The sequence below is a fragment of the Bombus vosnesenskii genome, unplaced genomic scaffold (genome assembly GCF_011952255.1).
Source record: "Bombus vosnesenskii isolate JDL3184/JDL3185 unplaced genomic scaffold, Bvos_JDL3184-5_v1.1 scf7180000013293, whole genome shotgun sequence".
Lineage (NCBI taxonomy): Eukaryota > Metazoa > Arthropoda > Insecta > Hymenoptera > Apidae > Bombus > Bombus vosnesenskii.
Window position 1 is genome coordinate 297,090 of NW_022882944.1, and position 25,227 is coordinate 322,316.

Consider the following 25,227-nt stretch of genomic DNA (forward strand, 5'->3'; position numbering starts at 1 on the left):
TCGTAAAAAACAGAGGAAAGTAAAATCCCTGGTTGAGATGTTTTGTACTTTTTGCCCGCGGTGTCGTAATCGAGAAAGACGCTGCGTTTTGTCGCGCACTTTGATTCGCACAATCTTTGGCGACGATCTGCGAGTCCGACTTAAACCTCTAATACCCCATTGTGAAACATCCAGCGAGATTACGTTTCAACCGGATTCTAACAATAAGCAAGTTCAATCAAAGAATTCATAAATTCGCGTGGATGTGACAACAGCCTCTAATGTGTTCCTATTACACAACCGTTCTTATCTGGCTGCTCCACGGTATTACAATTTCCTCCCTGTCCGTCAAGCAGAGAGAAGCCGTAGTGTAAGCACACGCACGACACCAGCAGGATATCTCGTTGCTCGGTGTGGCAACGATCTCTCGCTGTACTGTACGTCGTCGTTAGTCGTTACACGTCACGGCGCGCGCAATCGGCGAACAAAAGAGTGTGATTCTCCGTAATGGAGGAAAGAAGAAACTGAAAAAGACAGCGATGTGAAGAAAAAGATGGGAAAGAAGAGAAAAGAGGCATCGCGAAACGATCGTGCGAACTCATATCACTAGACGTGATGCAACGTGTACACGCTTGTTATTCTTTCGCGAGGAGATTCGTTCGACAATGAAACTCAAGGTCGTTCCACTTTCCAAGCTTCCCAGGAACCATAGCCGTTCCATCGTGATTTTTATTATCTGTGGCGCGCATCGTTGAGCAACGAACGAGGTGAATAAAATGATATAATTAAATATACATCCACCGAGACCAGGTATGTATCATTTCCCTTTAGTGTCGCAGATAACTGTATAAGGAAAGGTATTACGGGTACGAGTTTACGGCCGAACGTAAAGTTTTACTTTGCACGATCTTTTATAAGGATCGAGCTGCCTCGCGACTCCTCGCGTATATATTTGCTAGTGAGATTGCTTTTTAAGGCGTCACAGTTAGAAACATCACAGTTGCAACGAGCCTGAGATTCCAATATTAAAATAGATCAAAGTGCGAACATTTCTCGAACGATGAAAAATCATATATGTACGATACAGCTGATTAGAACGTAGCCAGAAAGTTACTCTACTCCAGAACGTTAATTTCTCGTCGTTTGTTCAAATACAATTCCATATCGTTGCTGCGATTACGTATTTAAAACCGATCGTTATCGATCAACGTTAAAAAGATCGGAAGCTACAAATATTTGTAAATGATTAACTTATTATAGATATTATAAATATCGTGTAAGTTTTACGTAACCAAATTACATTACCGTTAAAACCTTGTGTAAGATATATGTGGCGCAAATTTAGCATGGAATCTCTAGATAAGTACTTATGTAACGCGTCTAACGTATCCAGGAAAATATCAATAGAAATCAGAGGAACGCTCTTATGCTAACGGTACCAGTCAACCAGTACGTTACGCGCATAGAAACGTGAAAGAAGAAAAAACAAATTACGCCTAATCCACTTCTCTACTGGTAGTCGTCTTGACAGACCCCACGCAACGTTAATAAAACCATCGATTTCAACTGGAAATCAAACCGCTTGGTGAAGCACATCGAACCTCGCATCGGCGATCGGTACCAGCACACGAAGTAATCCGGATCGATTCCGCTACGGTGATTCGCTAGTAACGAATATCATCGTCTTGCTCGTACCCTGTCAAACTATTGATACTCGTACACGGAGACGCATACACGCAGCAACTCCACTTACTACGGCCGATTACGTTTCTAGAGAAACTATTAAGGGGCGGTTCGCTTCTGTCGGAGCGCAACAGTTCAGCTTCGATACAATAGAGGACCCCTATTGAATAAGCCCAGATCCTTCGTAGGTTGGCCGTGGTATAGCGTTCGTGGTATAGCGTCCGTGAGCCTATGGTATAGCCATGTATTCTGTTAACCTGCACTTCCACCGAGAGGACTTAGAGCGAAGTTCGCAAAGCGCTGCTGGTAGTACGGCCACTGACAGTGCTGCGTGTAGTAGAGGCGGTACGACGAATCGTACGATACAACCAGTTGCGAGCGTGTTAGTGTCAGTGGGCCTCTTACGCTGGGCCTCAGTCACGCCGGGCGTCAGTGACTTCGCGTCCGCCGGTTCGATCGGTTCTTCTTCTTCCGAGGCTTGGGCAACGTCGCCTCGTCCCACCGTGAAAAGCGTCCAACGAATTTCGCGCTCGCGACATCCTCCATGATTCTTCTTTCGTCCTTAGGATGCGAGAAACTTTTTCAAAAAGAAATAAAATCGGAGAAAAGCAGAGTGAATCTTTGCCGATCGTTGTGAATCGAACGGAGAAGGAAAGTTTGCACGTGCTCCTTGAAACGTTCTGCTCCAAGTATTCGATGGAGATTTGAATTTTGAGACTTTATCAAGCTGCTTTCTTGCCATCTTCCTTCGACGATAGATTCTCCTAAAGGCTACCAGGATGCGGTAGTTCAGCCTCGGTGATAGAGGAATCCGAGGGTGAGGATCGCGGAGGCTGCGAGGCGATAAAACTAAAATACATGTTCCGAGGCACGTGAGAAGTTCCATTAAATCGTAAACGCGACGGGAATCGAGCCACAGGAGATGCGATTGCTCCAACGTAGCCGGAAAGAGTGGACAGCGGTTGACACGTCGGTCGATCGATCGGTTGATTTGTATCAACGTTTCGCGATTAGTAAATGGAATTTTCGAAGCGAAGGAATGCCAATTCTGCAGAGCGAATGGCGTTTCCTGTGATGAATGAGCTTTCAAGGAAATCGTGAAATCGATCCACGATCGATCGAACGAATCATCAGCTGTTTGGAAGAATGACGCAACGTTTTTTCCTAGCGATTGTCGTCGTCGTTAAAAAGGAAGGGATCGTCAACCTTGGTGAGCAGTGCGATGTCGAAGATGGGTCATTCGCGAAGGACACGAAGGCATTCGAGAAGAGAATTTACACGGTGCTGAGTCAAAGGATCGGTAACGCGAAGGATTAAACGAATTATCCCCGGATTTTGCAACAACGACCATCGAACCGTGATCGTTAATCTCACTGCGTGCTGTTGCTTGCGGTAACAGTTAGTGTCCAGTGAATGAATTCTCGGTCGCGCTCGATGACTGCAACGATCGGCTTTCAGCTTGATCGAGATCGATTCTGAAATCTTGCCCCGCCCGTTCACGATCCGTCGTCTGTCTATCGTCGATCGTGGAAATAATTATCCGCTAGCTTCTCCGCAACGTTGAAGTGGAAAGTAACAGTGACGTCCAGATCCAAGTGACATAACCGAGGAAAGTGCCTGCTGAACCTGTTGCCGATCGACAGCCAGTTTCCGTCGACGTTCTGGTACCGACCAGATGACGCGGGGATAAAAATGCTGCGAAAAGTTAACGCGGGATTCGTTCTTTCACGACTACGATTCGATGACGTGCCGCTCTGGAAAGTTCTAAAGAAACGTCTCAAAGACTTTCTTCGTTACCGATACGCGAATCTCTCGTGAAATTCCTAACTCTGTCCATGTTGTAACGATGCAGAATCGTGTCACCGATTGGCGAAGAACGAACGGAACGTAGTGTCTGCGATCGAGTTAAACGAGATCAGTGAAAAAATAATATATAGTGCGGAACAATGTCGTCGAACGGTGAGTTTTCCACGATGTCCAGCGAGGAGGTACCTTCGCTGCCAAAGTCCCTGCCTAGTTCGAGGGAAGCGACGGCCGAGGGTAGTTCCGGTTCGAGCGGCGGCTACATGCCCCTTCGAGAGTTCCTTGATCGATTCTCGTTACCGAGAGTGGTCAGGCTCGAAGGTACCGGCGGCAGGCCAGTGTTGCTGTACAAACAGCAACAGAGATCGCTTCGGGTTAGTGCAACCCTATTGATCCATCGTTATCGGCACGACGTTAAAGTAGGACCGGAAATAGTCATTCCAGAGGGATACCCGGGTAAGTTTTACGTTCGTATTTCATAATAATACGCATTATATATATACGTATGAATTAGATCCAGGTAGAGTACGTATCTTCTTCGTGATATCACACGAATATCCTTGATTTCGTAGAAGAGACACCTATACGCGTTAGTGCAATTGCGATTTCATCACGTATCGTTTTTAATTTAATCGATTCCATAGACAAAGTCGATCGTCTTTGACCTCCTTTACCTGTTTAGGATGCCTAACGAGCATACTGCACACTCCCTCGTAATTAAACTCGAGGAGATTCGTTTGAACGTTGCGTCGGTTTCTTTCGCAAGAGGTTTGATTGCTCTTAGTTATTTTTTTTTCTTTTCTTTATTGAACGCAATTACTGTCATTTATGTTTGCATAATATATAATCAACATCTTGCATACTCTAAACTCGAAATGAAACTAATAAAGTATAGAAGCTCGGGATTACATCTATACCCTTTTATTTCTCCTATCGTACGTCACGTATTTTTCATGAATCTCTATTTCGTTCGTAAGATTCGACGCGATATCAGTTTCGCTAACTTCCTATTCATCGTTTAACAATGTAAAATCAACGCCACTCTCCTTTCCGATTTTTCACCCGGGCAATGAGTCAGAGCTCATGAAACCTGTTCAATGGTAAACGATCGGAAAAAAGAAGAAACTATTAGAGAAAAGGAAAGAAAGGAAGGATGGAAGGATAAAAATGAAAGAAGACATCAGGGTTGGTTATAATTGATAGTGAACCATAATCGTCGGCAGCCAGCGGTTAGCTCTTAATGGGCCCGGTATCCGGTAGACATTTTCAGGAAAACGTAAATTATGCCCGGTAAAGCAAACGGGAACGGTTGTGATAACCAGCTTAGATCACTGAAACAGGTTATACTGTATGCTCCGCGAATGCGTCGACAACGTTTGAAAGAGGTCGCTAATGCTTCGCGGCGAGAACCCGGTTGCTCGCTATCAGAAGTACCAGAACTTGTCCTCTCCTCCTTTTCAATCGTAAACCACTTTGTAGCAATAAGTTTGCAAAACGGGCACAGAGACCACGACCACGATCACGACCATGGTCTCGACCTCTACAAGGTACATTTCTTCCCCCGAGCCTTCTCCATATTGGTTTTCTGACATTTGCAACGGAAATTACGAGGTAATAAACCGGAGTAACGCGAACCTATTAGTTTCAACCGATAAGAATAAAGCAAGCAAAGTTTAAGATCAGGGTGGTTGCTTCTTCCAACCACTGTCCCCGTAACGACGTCGGGTTTCTCAAAAAAAAAAAAAAAAAAAAAAAAATGATCCTGAAATAAATCGATTCTTTACCCTGCTGTTTCTTTTTCCTTGTTGCTTTAATCGCGCGTAGAGTTGCAAGTATATTTATCGGGTCGTACCATAAATAATATATCTCTCTTATTTTCTACATTCGCCTGTAAATAAAAACATTTTTACAAAAATGTCGAGATAACGCGTTTGTTGGAATAATCATGTACGCGTACGTCCAAACGATTTCAAGACTATTTTAACCTCAGTCGAAAGCGATTATCCGTCCTCGACCTCTTCGGACGATCTAATGAAAACGTCACGAGTGGGCAGTGGGCATGGTGGTTAGCATACCTGCCTTGTTACTCGATAGTTGCAACACGACAGAGTTATTGAAGCGACGCCTAACGGATTAACCTGTCGATTGCTGGCCGCGACGAAAGGAGGTTGCAACGACGGTGACGTCAAGCGTCGAAGAAATCAGCTACGAATTTCGTTTTTATGTATGTGCGTCGCGTGCGGAGATCGTTGATTCATCGGGGAAAATTGCTACGCCGATTGCCACACTTTTACTATTGACGCCGACCGTGTTCGGCCCACGTTTCCAACGATCTGTCAATGAATCACTGTTTCCAATTCTTTAAAACATAATCGAGAAATTACGCTTGGCTCTACACTGACCTTTCCATCTGGAGTAAACGTTGATGCATGTGTATAACCAGAAACATAAAACGTCGTTCACTAATGAGACGATGGAAGAGCACAATTTGAAACATTCATCTCGTATTATGAACCGAACGCTGAGATCTAAAATCTAGTTCGATCTGACGGATTGGAATTTGTATATTATACTGAATAATATATCGCATTTCGCATAAAGTAATTGCGATTTATTATACAGCATAATTGTTACGTGATATTATCGAGCTTAATCGTTGATTAGAATAGTAGACGCTTACAGAATTTTAATACAGAACCGAATCACGTTGCCTAACCTTCTGACGACCATGAAAATTTCAACGTACACGTACGAGATACGCTGTAGACGTAATACATAGACGTAATACATTTTCTTTAAAACGATAAATTATCGCTCTAGACGGGTGCCACGAGAGGAAAAACGCTCTTCCATATTGTCTCGGGACTTCTATACCGATACGGTAAATTATTTCAACGAAGGATCGTTATCGTCGACAATAAGGATGATCATTCCGTGGAACTGAGAGTTCGAGACAAATTGGTCTGCTCCAATTTATCGTAACAAATAGCGCAACGCACACGCCTAAGCGAGCTTTACCGTCCGATCGTAAATATGCGGTTCGTGCTGGCCAGCGCAGGTTATATCGAACCGGCACTAACAATAAATTGACTAAGGAAACATTATTTAACGCCTACGAATTCGCTATAAGTGCGGCACAATTCACGATGAGCCCCGTGAGCATGATAAAAACTCGACCTATGCCCACGTGACAACCATGCTTCCATTCGTCCTTCTCCGATCATTTAACAGGGTACTGTACACGATGCAGTTCATAGTATTGCGATGTCGTGACATTATGTGACCGAATGGTTTATCAAATGGAAAGTACGAACCATTTACTTAAAAAAAAAAAAAAAAAAAAAATAAAGAAACAAATATTTCTTTATCGATATTCTATAAAAAGAAAATCCGGATAATTCCTGCGGTTAGCATTAGCTAAGTATTTTTATCGAATTTAATCGAAGAGAACGTTTATATTAATTTACGATATATTGAAATTCCTCGACGAAATTGATTTCTCTCCATAGAGAACTGAAGAAGACGGATCTCTTTAAATGGGAGAATCGGAATCGCGTTTCGTTCTAACCAGGTGGCTTCATTAGACGAATCGATCTCGCGTCAGGTCAATCAGCCAGCAAAGACTCTTTGTGATTCGCGTGCAGCAAGAAATTCTCAGGTGCCATGGCGAACAGAGCTGTGCTCGCGGTCCCGGCTAACTGTTCCACCGGCCACCACTTTTCCTTCTGCGTCATCGTGGAATTTCAAGCGGCACGATCGGTTCCGTTCCGAGCGGACACTTTCGTCACCCGACTAATCCCATTTGTCCAACGCACGTGCATGAAATGCACGATCGGTACACGCTGCTACGGCAATCGAATCGAATTACAGTATTTACAGTCAGTTATGCGTTATTCGCTCGGACGATCCTTCGAAACCTTGTTACTGAAACGGTACGAATCGATTTTTCCACGTCAAGGTTGCTCGGTAACGATCCTTACCGAACAGGATAGTTTGATTATTACAGTCGAGTACTCCGGAGAAATTTTCTCATTCTGCCTTAATCAGTTTAAAGTGGAACGTAAACCCTGACGAATCTATTGATCTTGTTTTAAGAGAATCCCATTCCTGATGAAAGAATGGCGAAATGACGCTGGAAAATGATGAAATATAGAAGGTCGAATGCCACAACCGTAGAAAGTACAGTAGAATGAAACTCTTAGGGAAAACTGACTCACTGGGCGACTCGACTGACAGCCCACGCGGTTTGCAATTTATGTTGAATTTTTTTCCATTATTAGCTAGGTAGCTATCAGATTATAAATTATTATAGTATATAGTTAGGTTAAACGTTATAAAAATACCATTATGTAAATACTATTCACGTGCTATTTAACGATGCGTTTGAAGGTAGTAATTCCTCACGCTTAATGATACACTAGGGTGTCGTTATATTAGAACGTGTATTTCAGTTAGTCTCATTGCTGCTGCGGGATCTTTTTGAACAAGTTTTTCGTCTTGTTTGCGATATTAGTTAAATAAACCAGTTGTACGAGTTGTTTCTTTCAGCTAAATATTTAACGTACATCAGGAAGAGATCCATTTAAACGATGTCACATATTTAATAAGTTCCTAGTCGAAGAACTCGGACTACGTTCGATCCAAAATCGTAATCGAAAGTTAAAATACCGATAACGTACGCTAATGTATCGCTCGATCTTAAAATCGCTTTCTTATAAAAAAAAAATGTTATATCTATACCGTGTCTTTTACGATATATATCGTACGTCGCTTTACCCGTTTACGGTAAAATGCAAATTGAATGAAATTTGATTTACCCGTTAAAGGTAGATTATAGGAGAAGAAAATTGAATAATGGAAAAACGCGTAAAAAGAGGATTCGCGTTAGCGTTCATTGGCCAATTATTAAAATTAGCTTCGTCCTATTCCCTATTTTATACTTTCTTTATAGGATCTATTTTACTTTCATTCGCGAGCAAGTTGAAAAAAACGAGCGTAAGCTGAATCTTAAATGCGTTACAACTTTTATCTAACGATGCTAGTAAAATAACAGAGGCCGTTCATAAGAAACGAATGGCTGCTAATTACGAATATGGTTGTGAAGAAAGTTTATTATTTTGCGCGTTGTGTCATAAAACGACGGAGAATGTAGCCAAGATAAAACCTGAAAAGTAGTTTATGACAGTAGAATGAGATGACTCGTAAAATAATTAGAAGTCAATATACAAGCTTTTTGCATACTACCATTTGTAAAACGCGTATAAACACCAATCATGTCCAATTAAAGGAAGTGAAAATAATTGAGTCTTCAAATTTTACTGCAACTTTATAAAGCTCCTATCATTAATACGATTTTATTCGCCGCATTGATTCATTTTATAGAACACTTGTAAATTATCATTAGCCTTCCCGATAATTTCTAAAAGAAACGCAACTTTATCTTTATATCTATCGTCTTCAATGACATCGATTTCATTCTAATTGTAATTACGATCATGATCGTCTCGATATTTTAGTCGATGTCGCAGAAAACATTTCAGAAGGGTATTCGTTATAAAAAAAAAAAAATGTCCTTTCTACGCTTTTTACCGATATATGTTTGTCATCGATAAAATATGTCGCAATATGATGAAAGCTGTCCAAATTTTCCTGCAAAAATAAAGGAATTACGAAACGTCCAGCTGGCCGTCCAATATAGACCGCAAAGTGCTGACGAGAAAGCAACAGGGAGGGAAAAAGTTGGGGATTGGATGCAAGAAATAATCCACTACGAAGCCTGCACCGAAAGCATGCTTCGCGTTCACCATAAATCATCGTAATCAGCTTACGACAGCGTGCAAAAAGCGGCGAGGATTTTTTCTAGGTTTTTCCTATGGACACGCGGCGTAACCAGGGGAACGAAATGAAGACATTTGAGACGGACAAAAAGGGGCGTCGCGGTCTCCGGAACGTATCTCAAGTCCGGGAGGGTGCATCAAACTCCGATGAGAGTAGGAATATCCTGGTACACCGGTGCTGCCTCTCTACCCGTGGAAGCTGCTTATGAAATTGTAATGGCGCGCGCGGTCTCGAAGCTCCACGCCGATCAACAAGGACGAACGGTGTATCGATTTTAATTTCAGCGGATGAGAAAAACGACAATGCATCGATGCACCGAGGCAATTCCAACCCTACCCCTCCCCTCTCCTCGACTATCGAACGAAGCCTCCGTCCCATAGATTCCATAGACTATAGACGACCGTTGCCTCGATCCTCGCTTCGGAATCGGTAGTAAGGGGGAAATGGAATCTACGTCGAGGGAACTTGAACCTTCAACCGGGATAAAATTACTAGGGAAGATTCAACCGTGCATCCGATTCCAGGGGCTGATAGCGACGATGGACGATATCGCACAAATCACCGGCTCACTTAACTACTATTCGTGCAAACCCTCGGCTACGACTCCAGGCTCCAGTTTACAGTAATTTATTAGGCGTGTAAACCTCCAGCTCTGCACCGGGGTCGACGGCCTCGTCCCTCTCATCAGGAGACCTTCGGCTCCTTCCATTTTTTCCCCCCTTGTGCTCGCGACGCTGCTCAAATGCTTCTCCACCAAGAATGCTTTAACTCCCCTTCGTGCTCCACGCTTTTTGCAACATCGAAAATCATCGGCCGCGCTCCTGTCATGAAATTTACATTCCACGGATATGGGGAAACCATGTGGATGGTAAGAATAACGATCCGTTGGACAACCTGTTCCTATACGGATCTTTCAACAGATTCCATGTACAAGCGGAAAGCAAAATTGAAATACAACGGAAAAAGTTGCATCGGTATTTTTAGTTAAAGAAGAATAACATGTGCCTTAAATTCTTCATACCGCCGCTTAATACACGCCGTCTCTAAGAATTCCGTAGCCTCGAGTCACGTTGATTTAACGTTTTGATTAATAAACCGCTTCGCAAATGTGCTCCATTTGCGAACATTATAAGTGATACAGCAACAGGTTCAATAAACTACAACAATGGGACTTTCGAATGACCCCTGGCCTGGAAATTTCTGGCGAATTAAATATGATTACGGAAGGTCGTTGCGAGTCTCCTCCATTCTCGTTTGTTCCTGCGCTAACATTTTCTCAAACGTCTTACGATCGTTTCGCCCGAACAATACACGTTTTCCCACATGGTTGATCCACGAATCTAGGATTATATAAGGAATTAAAAACCTACCGAATCGTACATTCCCATCGCATAAGATACTCGATATTATTTGAGAGGTTTAATGGAAAAGTGGCACAGGTCTACTCTTTCTCGGCAATCTCTTACTTACTTTGATACGTCCGCTTAAATTCATACGCGAACAACGTGCATGAGAAGTGGACTGTAAGCATTTTGAAAACATGCACGAGAAGGGGTACGATAATCATAAGCCATTATCGCATTTAACCGCTACCCTTAATTACAAGTTAATTCTAACCAGAGTAACTCGAAAAAAATGAAACGCCTAAAGGCGTATATCTCGTTACGGCTATCTGTTCTACCTTCGTTAATCGAGAAGTGTAGATAAAATGCATAAAAAGTGGCGCAGCAGAAGCTTCTTACATAAATCGAAACTCGTTTTTCGGAACATGTTCGGTCAAAGGATGAATCGAAGAGGAGTATAAAATTTGATATTCTTTTCATTGAAAGTAATCAACTTTAGTAATTCAACAGTTGCGGAAATTACGTCGATTTTAAGTAGGAAAAAAGCGAAACTAAAATGGTCCAGCGATAATTTGTCGTTATAATCCTTCTCTTTTATCATTAACATAGCAGATGCTTATCGAGACTCGAATACTCGCTTGATCAAGATATTAAAGGAAGTAATCTAAGTTTTTGTCGTATAAAGGAGCGGTACAATATAATATTTATACGTTAAAATATGAAAAGGGGGAAACTTTAAATTGATAAGCCATTGATCGACGTTCGGTTTTAACGATACACGTTATTTACACATTTATTATATGTATTTACATATTTATCGATAAATGATACTAGTAACACACAGGTTAACGAACCGAGATCACATGCTCTCAGCTTGATCTTTCCTCGTTGTGGGAATTCTGGCCTCGTGCGTATATTTAAAAAAGAAAAACTATCTTATTTCCGAATAAATGTCACGTTGAATAGCCTAGAGAAAGGTAACTGAACGTGATACAAATGAAACTGTAAGCCGAAGATAAGGATCAAGTTACTTTGTTGTACCGTTTCACGGGCGTAAAACGCGTGTCTTTCTAGTTCTGGTTGTTTGCGAAAGTAGCAGATCTTCCAGAACCGTGCGGTCAGACGTGGAAAAATTTGTATTCGAACCTTTGTCGAAAGGCAGACCTTCGAAACAGGCTAAAGCGCGAAGGGAAGAGTTCTGCGACCACAAGTCACGCCAATTTAACCTGTCCACTGCAAGGTCTACGCTCTACGGCTTTGTTCGCTTGACTGCAAATCAAGCTAGTTTTCTCTACTACAATGGGCCTAGCCATTCAACACAATCGAGAATCGAAAAGCGAGCACAAGTTAGCTGATTAGAAATGAATTCTCCGTTACTTATCTTGGAATAGAAAACCGGATAGGAACAACACGAGAAAATAGTTTACAAACTGCTTGTAGAACTCACCGGATACGTGATAATTCTAAACGAAATATTCATTAAGACGGTATTCTAATAATATTTTACAACTTTTTGAAAAAAAGAATTATAATTATAGGAATTATACGAATTATTCGTTCCTTCCCATAGCATAATCGTGGCTTGATCGGTCAATGATCATTATATTTATCAAAAACTTCGCTTCGATAAAGGAATTTACTGCGCTAATCAAAACGTAAATTTATTTGTTATTTTGCAGTTTGTCGTAGATGCTTCTATAACACAAAGCGATCTTGGGAAAACATGTTTCATATTTCTGAATATCAAAGCTCGAATATCTTGTCGGCTACGTGCATTTATCGAAGCCGTTGCACAGGTTAGAACAAAGCCATGGCCAGAAAAATATCCAATACGTTATTACAGTCTCTCGTAAGTTTTCTAAACATCGTTCTATACGAGCAAAGTTATTTTACCGATCGTGGCTTCGACGATAGCTATTCCCTCGATTTTTAAATAACAGTCATTATATCCTAGACATAGCCGTATATGGATTTCGCGAACCCACAGAAATGGACGACGATGAGGGAGCAAGGAACCATTCTCTTTCTTTCGATTCGTCTGTCTACGGTGAACCGTCCAATTTCTTTGAAAAGGTAGAATCTAGAAAAGGTAAGCTTCGAACGAATAAAGGTTGCTAGGATCGAATCATTGTTCGTGTATATCATTCCCTTCTCTAATCATTGGAACGATCACAATGTTACTGCCATTACAATTGCATATTTCCTGCTGAAATTATCGACTTATTTCTTATTCGTGGAAAAATAGCTTTTATTTTGAAAGGCTCGTAATGCCATGTTCACGCCGACAGGAGATCGTTGCTCACTGACCATAACATTGCGAAATACATAGTGTTCCGTACCTTGAAATAACGAGTAACATTATCGGTCGATCGAAATAATTATCATCGTCGATCGTTTCACGAAATTGCGTGTGAAAGCGTAATCGAGATCCCACATAATTAAAAAGTTATTCGATGAGGAAGTACTAACTCGTTTGCCCCATGTAAAAGACGTTTAGTCGCGCCACCTTCCCATATGTGTGTAATTATCATCTCAGGCTTATTCACTGGTTTAAACACTTTCTGCCGTGATTAATGCGTAAACTACGTGTAGTATATAAACCAGTATATGCTGTTGCATCGCCGATCGATTTTTTTCCAACCGTCGGAGAAAATATTCGACCATGACGAGCCAAGTTATTTACAATAACGATAGTAAAATTTACGTATCTTGGATCGATTTCTTCCGGCCTATATCGTTATTTGTTTTAAGATACTACTAGGAAATGCTTAAGGACAAAAAAACTGCGATAATATTGTTGTGCAACGTTATTCCCTAACGGTAAGAGCGTGCAACGATCACTGTCGCTGGCGTAAAAGAGGCCTAACGTTCTCTGGAAATCTATCAGCGACGGAGATGTAGAAATGGTTTCGAAGAAACTATTTCGAATTACAACCGGCATTCTGGCGAAACACGATGGTCCTTTGACAAGAAGTAAATGACAGGCGTTGAAAGGTAAGCACGGCAAATATGAAATATCACGAGGATCCGGTTAAATATCGTGAAATTACGAAAAATCGGTAACATTATGAAATCAGGAAGACACGTAACGTATCAAGATGTATCGATTTTACGGCGCATCTTACGTATCATGAAGTAGTACGAATCTTACGGTACTGTGCACCAAGAAATATAGATCTTACGGTGCATTGATGATTAACGACGATGATATGGGTTTTAATTGCAGGATGTTTCGATTCCACCGCATTGGTATCGAGTTGCTCGTAAATAAATCTTTATTTTCTCCCTATTTAAGTTTGAAAACGTTTTTGAAGTTTCAAATGGACAATTTTCTTAAACGCGACAATACGTACGTATTAACCTCAGTCTTTCTAAAACTAACGTAGCTTATACGGTAATTTATTTTCTCTGAGGCAAAATTGAATTTAGAGATATAAAACTTTGAGCCAAACATTTACAGGACGAACAGTTGCAAATACAATCAACGTGTTTGAACAACGTTGCCTCGACAATTTCTACGAGCTTCTCCCGATAAACGGATATCTCGAGGCCGAATATCGCAAAAAGGGAGCGACGCTAATCGTTAGAACCAAAGGCAAACTCGACGTGAAAGCATTCCAGTGCATGGGCATGCCGAGACGTTTAAAAGTATCCGATCCCAAAGAGAAGATAGCATCCGGAATCGCGTGGATCATGGTCGATTTCATTGAAAAGGGAGTGCTCCTTTCACGAGCCGAGGAAAAATCCCAGTCAGAATTAATTCCTGAAGAGCGTTACAATGTGACGTGGACCTTGTAGGCGCACCTGGATCACGCGAACATCTGGTTCCTCGAGGGGTAACAACCTTAAGCATGGTTCCTTCGCTATTCTCCAGTCCATTCGCTACTTCAGTCCAGTTCCTAGAAAAGGGGAGGTTGCACGACACATAGCTTTATTCAACACCCGCGTTTTGAAAGTTGAACCTCGACACGTGCTGTAAATGGTTCTGCAATGCGCACTGTTTTGCAATGCATCGCCTCGTACCACGCGTGGACCGCTAATGTGTCACTTCTGATTACTCGAGCGAACGTGCACTAAAAATGTGGACAAAGTGAGTCAGCTAGACTTATGATCTTTCGTGTAATGTTTTTAATTTATCACAGAAACGAGAGTGAATCGTGTTACGCGTTATAAAACTGTTCGTTTACTCCTTAAAAATCATACTTACATTACTTTATCACCAATCATCGAATTATTCAGCAATTAAAACATACATATGTATGTATTCGCGTATGTATTCGCGTCACTTATTATTATTGGCCATTAAAAATTTCGTACTAACTTTTACTTTGACCGACGCTATCGATCTTCGTAGACGTCAAATCGTCGCTACTTATCCACGCGATCTTCCAAACATTCGAAACAGTTTAACAGCCGTATAAACAGCTTTGTATATAACATTTCCGGAAACGATCTGCCCGATTAATGAATGCGGAATCGCCGAACAAAAAGCGAAGCATTATCGTGGACTACGCTGACAATGACTTTGACACGGCTGTTCCGAGTGCTTTCTCAGAGGGAACATTATTCTCCTTGAATAATTAATCGAAAAGCTATGTAATTACATCATTAATTGCGTAACCGCGTGATAGCGTAGCATAATTAAGAAGTCAAGGAAGTCGATGCGAACGAAAGCAACTGCTACCGGGTTCGTGCGACTCCTCTTTTCCCTCGTTCGAGTTGGCTTTCCATTGGATTTTTCCAACGGATACGACGATCTCTTCGATTGTAATCTGAATGCAACACAAACAGCCGAGTCGCGTTAACTATGTCGGATGCGGGCGTGGAAATGGAAAGTGGAGGAAGCTCGCTTGTGCAATTCTCCGTTGATTACGAGAAGTACGCGTTTGCAATGTTTCTTTTCCGGAGTGAACACTCCCGAGTTTAGTATTATTCCGTGCTGACTGTGCACACTCGAGAACGATCACGTTCGATTTCTATCCGTTGAAATTTCCTTCGACCTATTTTACCTAGAGAATATTTCCTCTACAGAAGAAATTAATTAGTCAGCAGGGCGAATAGTCGCGCTTCCACCCGAACTATCGCCAATATCGAAAAAGACCTTTATCCTTGAATTCATTTACCTCGATAAATAGTCTCGACTCGCAGCGCGTGTCTGCGATTCCGAAAAGGACCCCATTGTCCAAATGCGTTCTTCGTGTTCGCGTAGCCGTATCAAAAACAAACTGCACAACAATTACAAGGGAAGAAAGAAGGAAGAAGAAGATGGGCCAAAGATTCAGATCTCCCCGTGGCTAGGGTCGTCTGGGATAGCCGTGGTGGCATTCCAGGACGAACGATCAGCGGACGAAGGCAGTGCAGTGGCGCGCTACGCTGCGCTGGTGCGCTCACTCGCGAGCACACGGTCCTTAAAGGCCGGATTCGACGCGCAGCATGCGTGCATTCGCATCGTAGCGGCATTCTTAAATCAATTAGCGACGACCAAAAGAACCAGCCGACCTTCGATCAGCCGACCACTCGGCTACCGTGTCCCCGTTGCTGCGGATCGCTGCTATTACCGCCGCGGGGCGCGCGTCTATTCTATCGTCGTCCAACTTTCGAACGCTTTTTGCCGCCAAACCGAAACACGCCGCCGTGTATTTCCTTCCTACTAAATGGCTACATCCTTTCGTCCTTCTTCGGAAGACCACCGACCGCGAACACGACGGAACGCGAATCCCCGATTTATTTCAAGTCTCTAGGCCAGCTTTTTCCCCGCCTCCACCGGGGACTCCAACAGGTAACCTACGTTTCTAAGTAGGCTTGGATAAGGGGATGCTGAGATACCTTCTACTCGATGATATTATTGCGACCTGAATCAAAGGAAGATATCTCCGCTCTCTGGCGTTGATATCGAACGATACCTCGACGATTGGAAATATTTCAATTTTGGTAAAAATTGGCAGAGAATTTTTGATTCCGTGATTGATATAACGTACGTAAGACGAAGTAAACGGAGTAAAACGATTTAATTTACAACGTAACCCCATAACGAGTCAAAGGTTCGCGTCAACGTGATTCCGAACGAACGACGCCACGGAACTCTCGTTAGAATTTAGAGGGTCGTAATTTTATTTTACAGGCCGAATGGCGCACGGTTCCACGTAATTCCTCCATCGAAGCGGAGTACGTTACTCCCCGTAGAAGTTCGTAAATTAACAACGATACTGGAACGGTGTGTTACGCGTGTTACTTACGATCCACAAAACGAAATGGAAAATACGAAACGCGGAAAGCGTAAAATTGCCGTTTGCCTGTAAATCGTACGTAAGTTGCGCACACCCACCGATTCGAACGTAGCTAACGTCGCGCGAGCACCAGTTCCCGAAGACGTAGCATGGAAGCCCGTTACGAATGACATAACGGCAACTTCGATCTTGCGCCAAGACGGAGAAAACGAGGCAAAACACGGATAATGCCGTGGACCGCGGCAATACCAGGAAGGGCAGTCGATATTTCGTTTCTTTGTCGGATCGTTGCGGTCGATTCCTAGATCAGCCAAGGGGACAAATCGAAACGAGAAACAAAACGAACGGTGCTCAGCATCAGGTAAAAGGCCTGAAGAGAAGGAACGGTCGCAATCGAGTCACAGTCACAGGAAAACAATCCTGCCCAACAAGGAAGAAACGCGGTGAAGAAACACGCAAACCCAAGTTACTTCGACGATGCATCGAGTAAACGGGGAAAAATGTTTATTACTTTAGGAATAAAATTGTTTTGCGTTCCGTTACTGCGCTCCCCTGTCCAAACGATCGTTGCATATATGTGTGGATATCTACTTTTATAGATACTATAAAATATTATGTATTTCCACAAAGATAATTAACACTATGTATAAATATGTACATCCATAAGTCTGATTGTATGCCATATCCTTGCTAATTATTGGTTTCCGCGGTCTTACTTTACAAGCTATAAACGTCAATTGCGAGCGCATTACGAAAGCCAATATTATACGCAATATTAAATACTTCCACAATTGAAATCACTTAAATAGAACGTGTATACCCATCGATCTGGGTAACCGTTTGTTAAATACGTATCTCTACGTCCGTTTTAAGAACAAAGGATTCTATTACGACGATCACAAAGCAGACTAAAAATCTATTTGTCTTTCACGAGCTTTGAAGGATGTCCTCCCTCTATTCAAAATGCCTTTCTATGCAAATGCGACGAGGGTTAACTTAAAACTAACGTTCGAACTATTCGAACGCGTTAAACTTTAGCACGTCAGTTCGTAATAGAAAAAAAAAGGTAGAAAAAAGTGTATTGTCCCAAAGAATAAATGAAAAGAAAACGCAATAATCTGTCACATTCCGTGGTCGGCGGCTCTCGTAAGTGCAGCACCAAGGAATGCGACCAATTATAGCTAGAAGAAAACCGAACGGTTTCCGGCGTGTTCCATTGGAAATTACGCGAGGCATTCGCTAATTGCCCAGCAGAAGCGCGCGCGCGCATCGATTCCTTTCCCCCAAGTTGAACGCCGGCAGAAATCAAAAGACAGCGATCTCTCTGGCAACATTTTAGGTTCGGTTAAACTGTATCATAATTACCCGAATCGCCGGCGTAATTCGCAGCGGCTGTAATAACAACGCGAGATAATTTTATATGCATAACGCATATCGGTTAGCGGATGATACGAGGCCACACACCGTATTCACCAACGCGGTTAACTATAATTTAAAAGCGTCTTGTTGTATTTCTTCTCACGTTTCTCCTTACCCATCGTACAGTACACCGGAGCCGTTTTATACCCGTGCACAGTTCGGTATACAGCGACAGGGTAGTAGAAATCCTCGTCTGGTACACGTTCACGCGCTATCGCGAACCCAAGAAGAGCGTGCTCGCGCGCATGAGGGTGTAATATAATTCAGTGCCTCCATGGCGATGGCGTCCTTTCGTTCGACCGATATAACGCGCGAATTACTTGCACGTAATATACTGCGAAACAAAGCCCGTTAACGTCACGAAACGGTGAGCTGCAAGATATTTTGTTTAGTGTCCCGTAACTTATACTGTCCACGCACGACTTTGTAAGAGGCAGGGTAATTGAGTACTCGTACGAAACGACTGCTAATACGGCCGGCCGTTTTTACGCGCGCCAAACCTGAACGTAAATCTGTTCGTCCAGGGCGATATCTGAAAATGCCCTGGCTGATTTATGGGCCGGATCAGCTGCGCGAATATATCAGCCCAAGCAGGCAACAACGTACCGACCACCGCTAAACATAACGTGAAAACTCAATTTTTGCCAGACACTTTGTGTCCCGCCAGTATGTAATACATACTTGCCCGTAAAAGTAGATGGAAAACGTTCGACTCGTGTAACTCCGCGAATTAAGCTTGTTCGATCAGCGTACTACTTTGCTTCTACTTGCAATCATCGTTATACGTATACTTGCAAATCTATTCAAATGGAGCGTGACTATCTTATTTTGCCAATGCTTTTCATTGTAAAAATTGGAGCAATTGTACGATGCAGAGAGAACGAAGAAAATTTGTCTAATAAGAAATATAATTAAAACTGAGGAAATAGTACATTCAACGTTGTTTACAAAATCGATAGTTATCGTGTCGTTATGGATATACATTTTGCAAACTCTGCCATTATCAATAAAATATTATTGTTTCTTTAGTTTGTTACGTTTCCATTTATCCACTAGTCAAGGTTATATCAACTTTGATCGAATATTATTTACATTCATATTTACTTCAACATTCTCTTTGTGCTTGAAATTATACGCTCGTAATTTAAGCTGCATCACCGAGCCAGATTGCCTCATTTCATTAGCATAATCTTCATAAATCTTGGATAAAGCTTTTATCGCGCATGTAAGTAAATGCTGATTCTCTACGTTTTGCACATTACTGTTTCATCTAACTGTTATACGAAAAAAGACGAATATCGAAAAAAATCACCTAGCTTTAAAAGAAATAAACCCTCTCTAAATACTTTGTTCCATTGAATCGATAAAATAAACGTACCTATGATTTTGTATAAATGTTGTGTACAATTTCTAATTTTCTCGTGTCATTTTTACCAATACTCCTAGTTTCTATCCATAATTATTTGAATATTCGTTCACAATTTGCAGTTACTTTGACTCGATAATTTTATGTAAAATATATGTTACAAACTAGGATGATTCCTCTACTTTGTAGAAACTAATTTAGTCTACTATTTCATTACTGACATTATTGCTACCCGCTGCATCATCCATTATTCATAATGCAGCCTGGTGAACGATATATTTAAGAAATTTTTCCAAGGAAAAAAGTTCTGCCACTCAACCTCGAAACATTTTTTATAGTGACGATAGAAGAGCTACGATTTAAGCGATCTGAATATTAAAGTGAAATGCAAAGGAAAATATCAAAGTTTGGTATCTTTATAAGACATAGAAGAATTAATCTGCAAGCGTATGGAAAAAATATCCAAGAATAATGAAACGTAAATGTCAGTTCTCTTATTAATAAATTACATTGGCACATTACGAACAATCATCAATGGTCGTTCCCGTGTCTGAATATCATTACTCTCGAAGCAATTGAGCAGTGAAATTTGCATTCAATCGTAGAAAGTATTATCCTACACGCCTAATGCTTCTACACAAACCTCTCCCCTGAAATATTATCATAGGAAGTATAAGGTCTGACGACATTCCCCTTGCAATTCTCTTTGCAATTTTCAGTTTTTTCAAACGAATATGATTCAGTATAAGATAGTTTTGTCGAAAGACAACGAACGTAAGATTTATTATTTTCACAATTATACAAACACGTACAAAAATGAACTTTCATTCTCTTCAATTTCAGGATGGTTTTCTGTGATATCTGGCAACAATACAACGGGTAGTGCAAGAGTCTACAGAAGAGTCGATTCCTTAGTACGAGCAGGGGTACCAGCGTTTCTTTTGGCTGCACCTTTAAGGGCATATATTCTGACCCACTCGAAAATGGGTAAGTGAAAATATTGTGAATATAAAATACGTACTAAGCTCTAAATTCGTTCTTCTATTACACATACGCATCATTCTTTGAGATAACTCGTTAATTGTATAAATTAACTACTTGGAATGTCGCGTTCGTATCCGTTCATTAGTATCTCTTTGGAAATGTAATTAAGCATGTGAAGCGAGAGTACGAAAATGAAAATGGAAGAAACGAAGAAAATGGCGATAAGAGTGTTAAATAACAATACGTTGAAAACGTAAGAAGGTCTATTAAATATTTAAGACAAAAGAGCAAAAAATTCAGTCTAACAGGATATAAAATGTAGCGTAAATGGAGAAGAAAATAGGAGATAATCTTAGTATAAAAAGAAAGAAGTTAAACGCGAACGAAGAGAGTAAAGTGAATCAATAGCGTACAAAAAAGTGGCAGAGAAGGCAAAGAAAACAAAACACAGAGAAAGGAGAAAAAAAAAGAGAAATAATGACACACATGAATGTAATATCGTAATGACAAGCAGCAACGTTCTTGACCTAAATGCATATAAATATCAATGTTCGTACCCTGATCTGGTAAAAAGAGAAATATGGGGAATGCGCAAATTATACGTTCCAAACGGTAGCAGAAAGTTAAATGCGGTAAATAGAATACATATGTGTGTGTGTGCGTGTGCGTGTGTGTAACGACGGAAATACGCAAAGCAGTGATATAAGAGGCATACCGCGTGAGCATTAAAGTCTCTGTCTTTGTCATACACTTAAAATTGTCGACATTAATTCTAAGAGGTACTATATTCTATTTTCTATTAAATAAGAAATTGTATTGTCATCGAAAATTAATAGGTAGGTCAAAAATATTCTTAACGTTAGTACCTCTGAGAGTACTTCTCAGGACAAATTCAATAATCTTTCATGTATATCGCCGATTTCAATTATTTATTGAGATAATGAACTTACTTTGGTGGTTTTTGAAGAAACTCCACTGAATTAGGAAAGAGGGACGATGGTCTTGCTCACGTCTGAAAAAAGAAGGCGTAAGAGGTTATTTCATATTGTAATAATATTCAATAATATTAATAAATGAACGTGCGTTAATTAGACAAACCTGAAGTAGCATAGGAAGACGGCAAAATAGCAGAATATGTAAATGGGAATAATACACATAATAAATCACGCGAAATCAATTGATACGTCTTAACAGTACAATCATTGACATCCGAATATCGCTCCGCGCGGCAACGTCGTCTTACATGTTCCGTAGTGGCGGGGATGTCAACACGGCGGCAAGTCGAGCACGTTTGAATCGACGAATTCAGTAGTAAACACACCATATTTCATACAAAAAAAAGTAAATACATTTAAGAGGTGGATATGCAAGATGAATGTATTAGAAAAAAAATATTCGTTCACTACTTTAATTTAATTCACTGATGAATAAAAGATGTACATATGTATAATTAAATACAATATTTTTTTTTATGAAATAAAGCTATATTTTACGATATAATATAGAAATATGTATTATCTATATGCTTATTTTTATGAACTATTGCTTTTTATGATAATACTGACATGTATATACATATTATATACACTAAGATTAATCATTACTCGTAGATTACATTGAATCACATTACTATGGTTATTATTATATATTATTTAATTATACATATTGTTATTAATAATCTCTATCAACAAAAATTTTGTGCAATCAAAAGAGCACTGTAGAGGAGATTGTTTTATATTTCAAAAGTTGACACGTATTGTGATTAATAGAAAAAGAATGAACAAATTAATAATTGACGATTAATATGATTATTAACTTGTTAATAATTAATTACTTTTAAAAAATTGTTTGCAAGATTTATGTATATAAAATCATATCGAACACTAACCATCGTAAAAATTATTTCTTTTATTATTTTTATAGTTTTATTTTGCACTTACATTTCCATATTTTCTTTTATTCGCATTAAATTAATGATTTTATACTTCTCTTGTATCTCAATTTCGTCTCTGTAATTTCTTAAGCACCAAAAACTTTGTAATTAAAAGTTCTTTATTTATTTGCAGAAAATGGCAATTTAAGAGCTCATTACACAAAAACCACGATCAGAGCTGGGGAAATTCTACGATTAATAGCTGTTTTTCAAGACACAAGGAAATGTAGTACGGTTTCCTTCGGAATTTCCGGCAGCTCTTCCGAAAAGGATCAGTACGCTCAGTGTTTGGATCCACACGGTCGGGAAGTATTTGCTCCCTTATCAGCAAGAGGCGAATTTTATGCTATATGTCAGAATGGAAGTATCGATACCGGAAGCGATGCGGTATTATACAAAGTGCATCACCTTGCGAGAAGACCATTGCCTCTCAGGGTAAGTTTATTCCATTGTTTTCTTCCATTCATGTTTCTTTCTATCGTTGCTTTCCTTTGTTAGTGTTTTGTCCCCCGTATTTACTACGAGATCTTGTATATTTGAATATTTACAGAAATTTGTAAACTTATTAAAAATATAATGCTTGAAGTATATAAATAATCAGCGAGTAAGTACTATAACACAAATAATACCATTAATATTAATATGCAGACCAATGAATTAATAATGATATTAAAATTAAATTCGTCTTACTATTGCCGCTTGTTACTGAATTACATATTTAAAGATTTTGCCATTTTCAGGTCCGTTTGATAGCCGGTCCACTACCTGTACCATTGCCAAGGGAATATGGTGGTTTAATGCAACTGGAAAGTTCGACTCGAGGGCCAATTGTTTTAGGATGCATCGTACCGGAAAGACCAGTTCACAATCCTGAAATGCTTGAATTAGTTGTAACCGGAAATGGAGCGCCAAGAGTAAGAAGAGCTCGACTAGGTTATCCGTCAGAAGCTAGACTTTTGGCATCGCCGAAAATGCAACGATTATTATCTGCCTGCAGGTAAATTAATTTTACATTGATTATCGATTATTTATACTATGCAAATTTATGAAAAATTATACTATGAAAAATTAAGCGCATTCTCATTATTAATTAATCAGATATAAAATTATTTGAATTATTCAAAGAATAAATACATGTTAACGCAGAATATAAATGTGTCATGTACGCACAATTTGATTTATGATATTACTATTTCCGTTGTTTAAACCTAGTTGTTTGCAATTTAATCGATTGGCCAAAGACTCAAGCAGAATATTAATTATGGACTATTATTAATGCACACCTGCTTAATGAATTTCTTTATTATAATGTAATTAACTTCATATTTTATTTTATTCATAGATTGCAATATCAATTTTTTATAAGTCGATTGTTTCTAGACCGATGTATCAAGCAAAGATCGATTTCATGTACAATATGCGCACGTACATGTACTGATAGGTAAAAATACAATATATGCAATCACTGCTAGAAAATAATATACCGTACAACGTCCCGTATTACCGCGATATTCAAAGGATGCAAAACATTTGTAAATATATATTCTATGTGGCTTAACCTGTTCTTCCACTTTAGCCGGGCTGTCGGAGATCGTGCAACGGAACCAAGAGTGGCACCTCTGAAACTGCATCCAGTCGGTGAAAATCTTAAAGAGATGCATTTGAAGAAAATCAAGCCGAAACCGGAAACGAAGCCAATTCTACAAAGCTTGAAAGACGGACTGGAACAGTTAAAGAAGAGCACCGTTAGGGAGAAAAGTCAAACTAGACAAAATTGTCGGAATGGATTTCTAGATCGAATTTCAAAATTCGCCCAAGGTGGTCGTAGCAGAAATCCTGCAAAAAAATCGGCTTCGTTTACGTTTGCAGTGAAACCAGAAATTGCGATGAGGTGTCAGGAGCGTTACTCCAGTTTGGAGCCAGAAACTACCTCCCATCCGAGTCATTCGAACTCTTCCAAGCAACCTGTACAAAGATCAGCGTCCACCAGTGTTTTAGAAATGCCGGCAAATGTTGAATTACAGCCCAATTATTCTCGTGTTAGAGATAGTCTTACACCAGTGCCATCCCTTCCCAAGTTAACCAGGACCAAAGCTGATGACATTTATGCAGAAATTTGCGAGAATGCGGCTGCGCAGGTCGAGAAGTGTCCCGGAAGTCATGTGATGGCTAGGATCAAAATTATTGTTAAAGGTCGTGATTCGTCCACAGCTCTGCCAAACAAGATTGGCGATGACAGTAGATACGCAAACTCTATGGTAACGAACAATCAAATTGATTCGATTATCAGCACGGAAGACGAAGTTATTTACAACACGATATTCTGAAAATGAAGAATTTTACTGTTATAAGCTAACCGGCTGTGTTTGATGATCGAGAACCCGTTGATTATTTTAATCAACGTACCATTAGAAATTGAAACTGTATCATATTATACAAAAAGCACTACGAAATAATATGTAATATTCAAGAAATCGTAATAATTGCAGGTACATATGTTTGCCATACGTACTAACACTAGTAACGAAAACGAATAAAATTTTAAGAATAAAAAGCTCATTTTTTTTCTAAGAAGAAAAGAAATTAATCGGAACGATGTAATATGTACAAAAAAATACCTGACCAATTTTTCTTAAAATTTGTTTTACTGCA

At 40.2% G+C, this 25,227-nt stretch overlaps 1 protein-coding gene across 1 annotated transcript; it reads left to right on the forward strand.

The window, feature by feature from the left end:
- The first annotated feature begins 320 nt into the window (after nt 1–320).
- Nucleotides 321–25,214, forward strand: LOC117232721. Its single transcript, XM_033492302.1, has 6 exons — nt 321–746; nt 2,831–3,921; nt 20,502–20,645; nt 22,709–23,010; nt 23,316–23,572; nt 24,152–25,214. Exons 2-6 carry the CDS (start codon nt 3,609–3,611, stop codon nt 24,900–24,902), a joined length of 1,767 nt encoding a protein of 588 aa, XP_033348193.1. The 5' UTR covers nt 321–746; nt 2,831–3,608; the 3' UTR covers nt 24,903–25,214.
- Nucleotides 25,215–25,227: the final 13 nt, after the last annotated feature.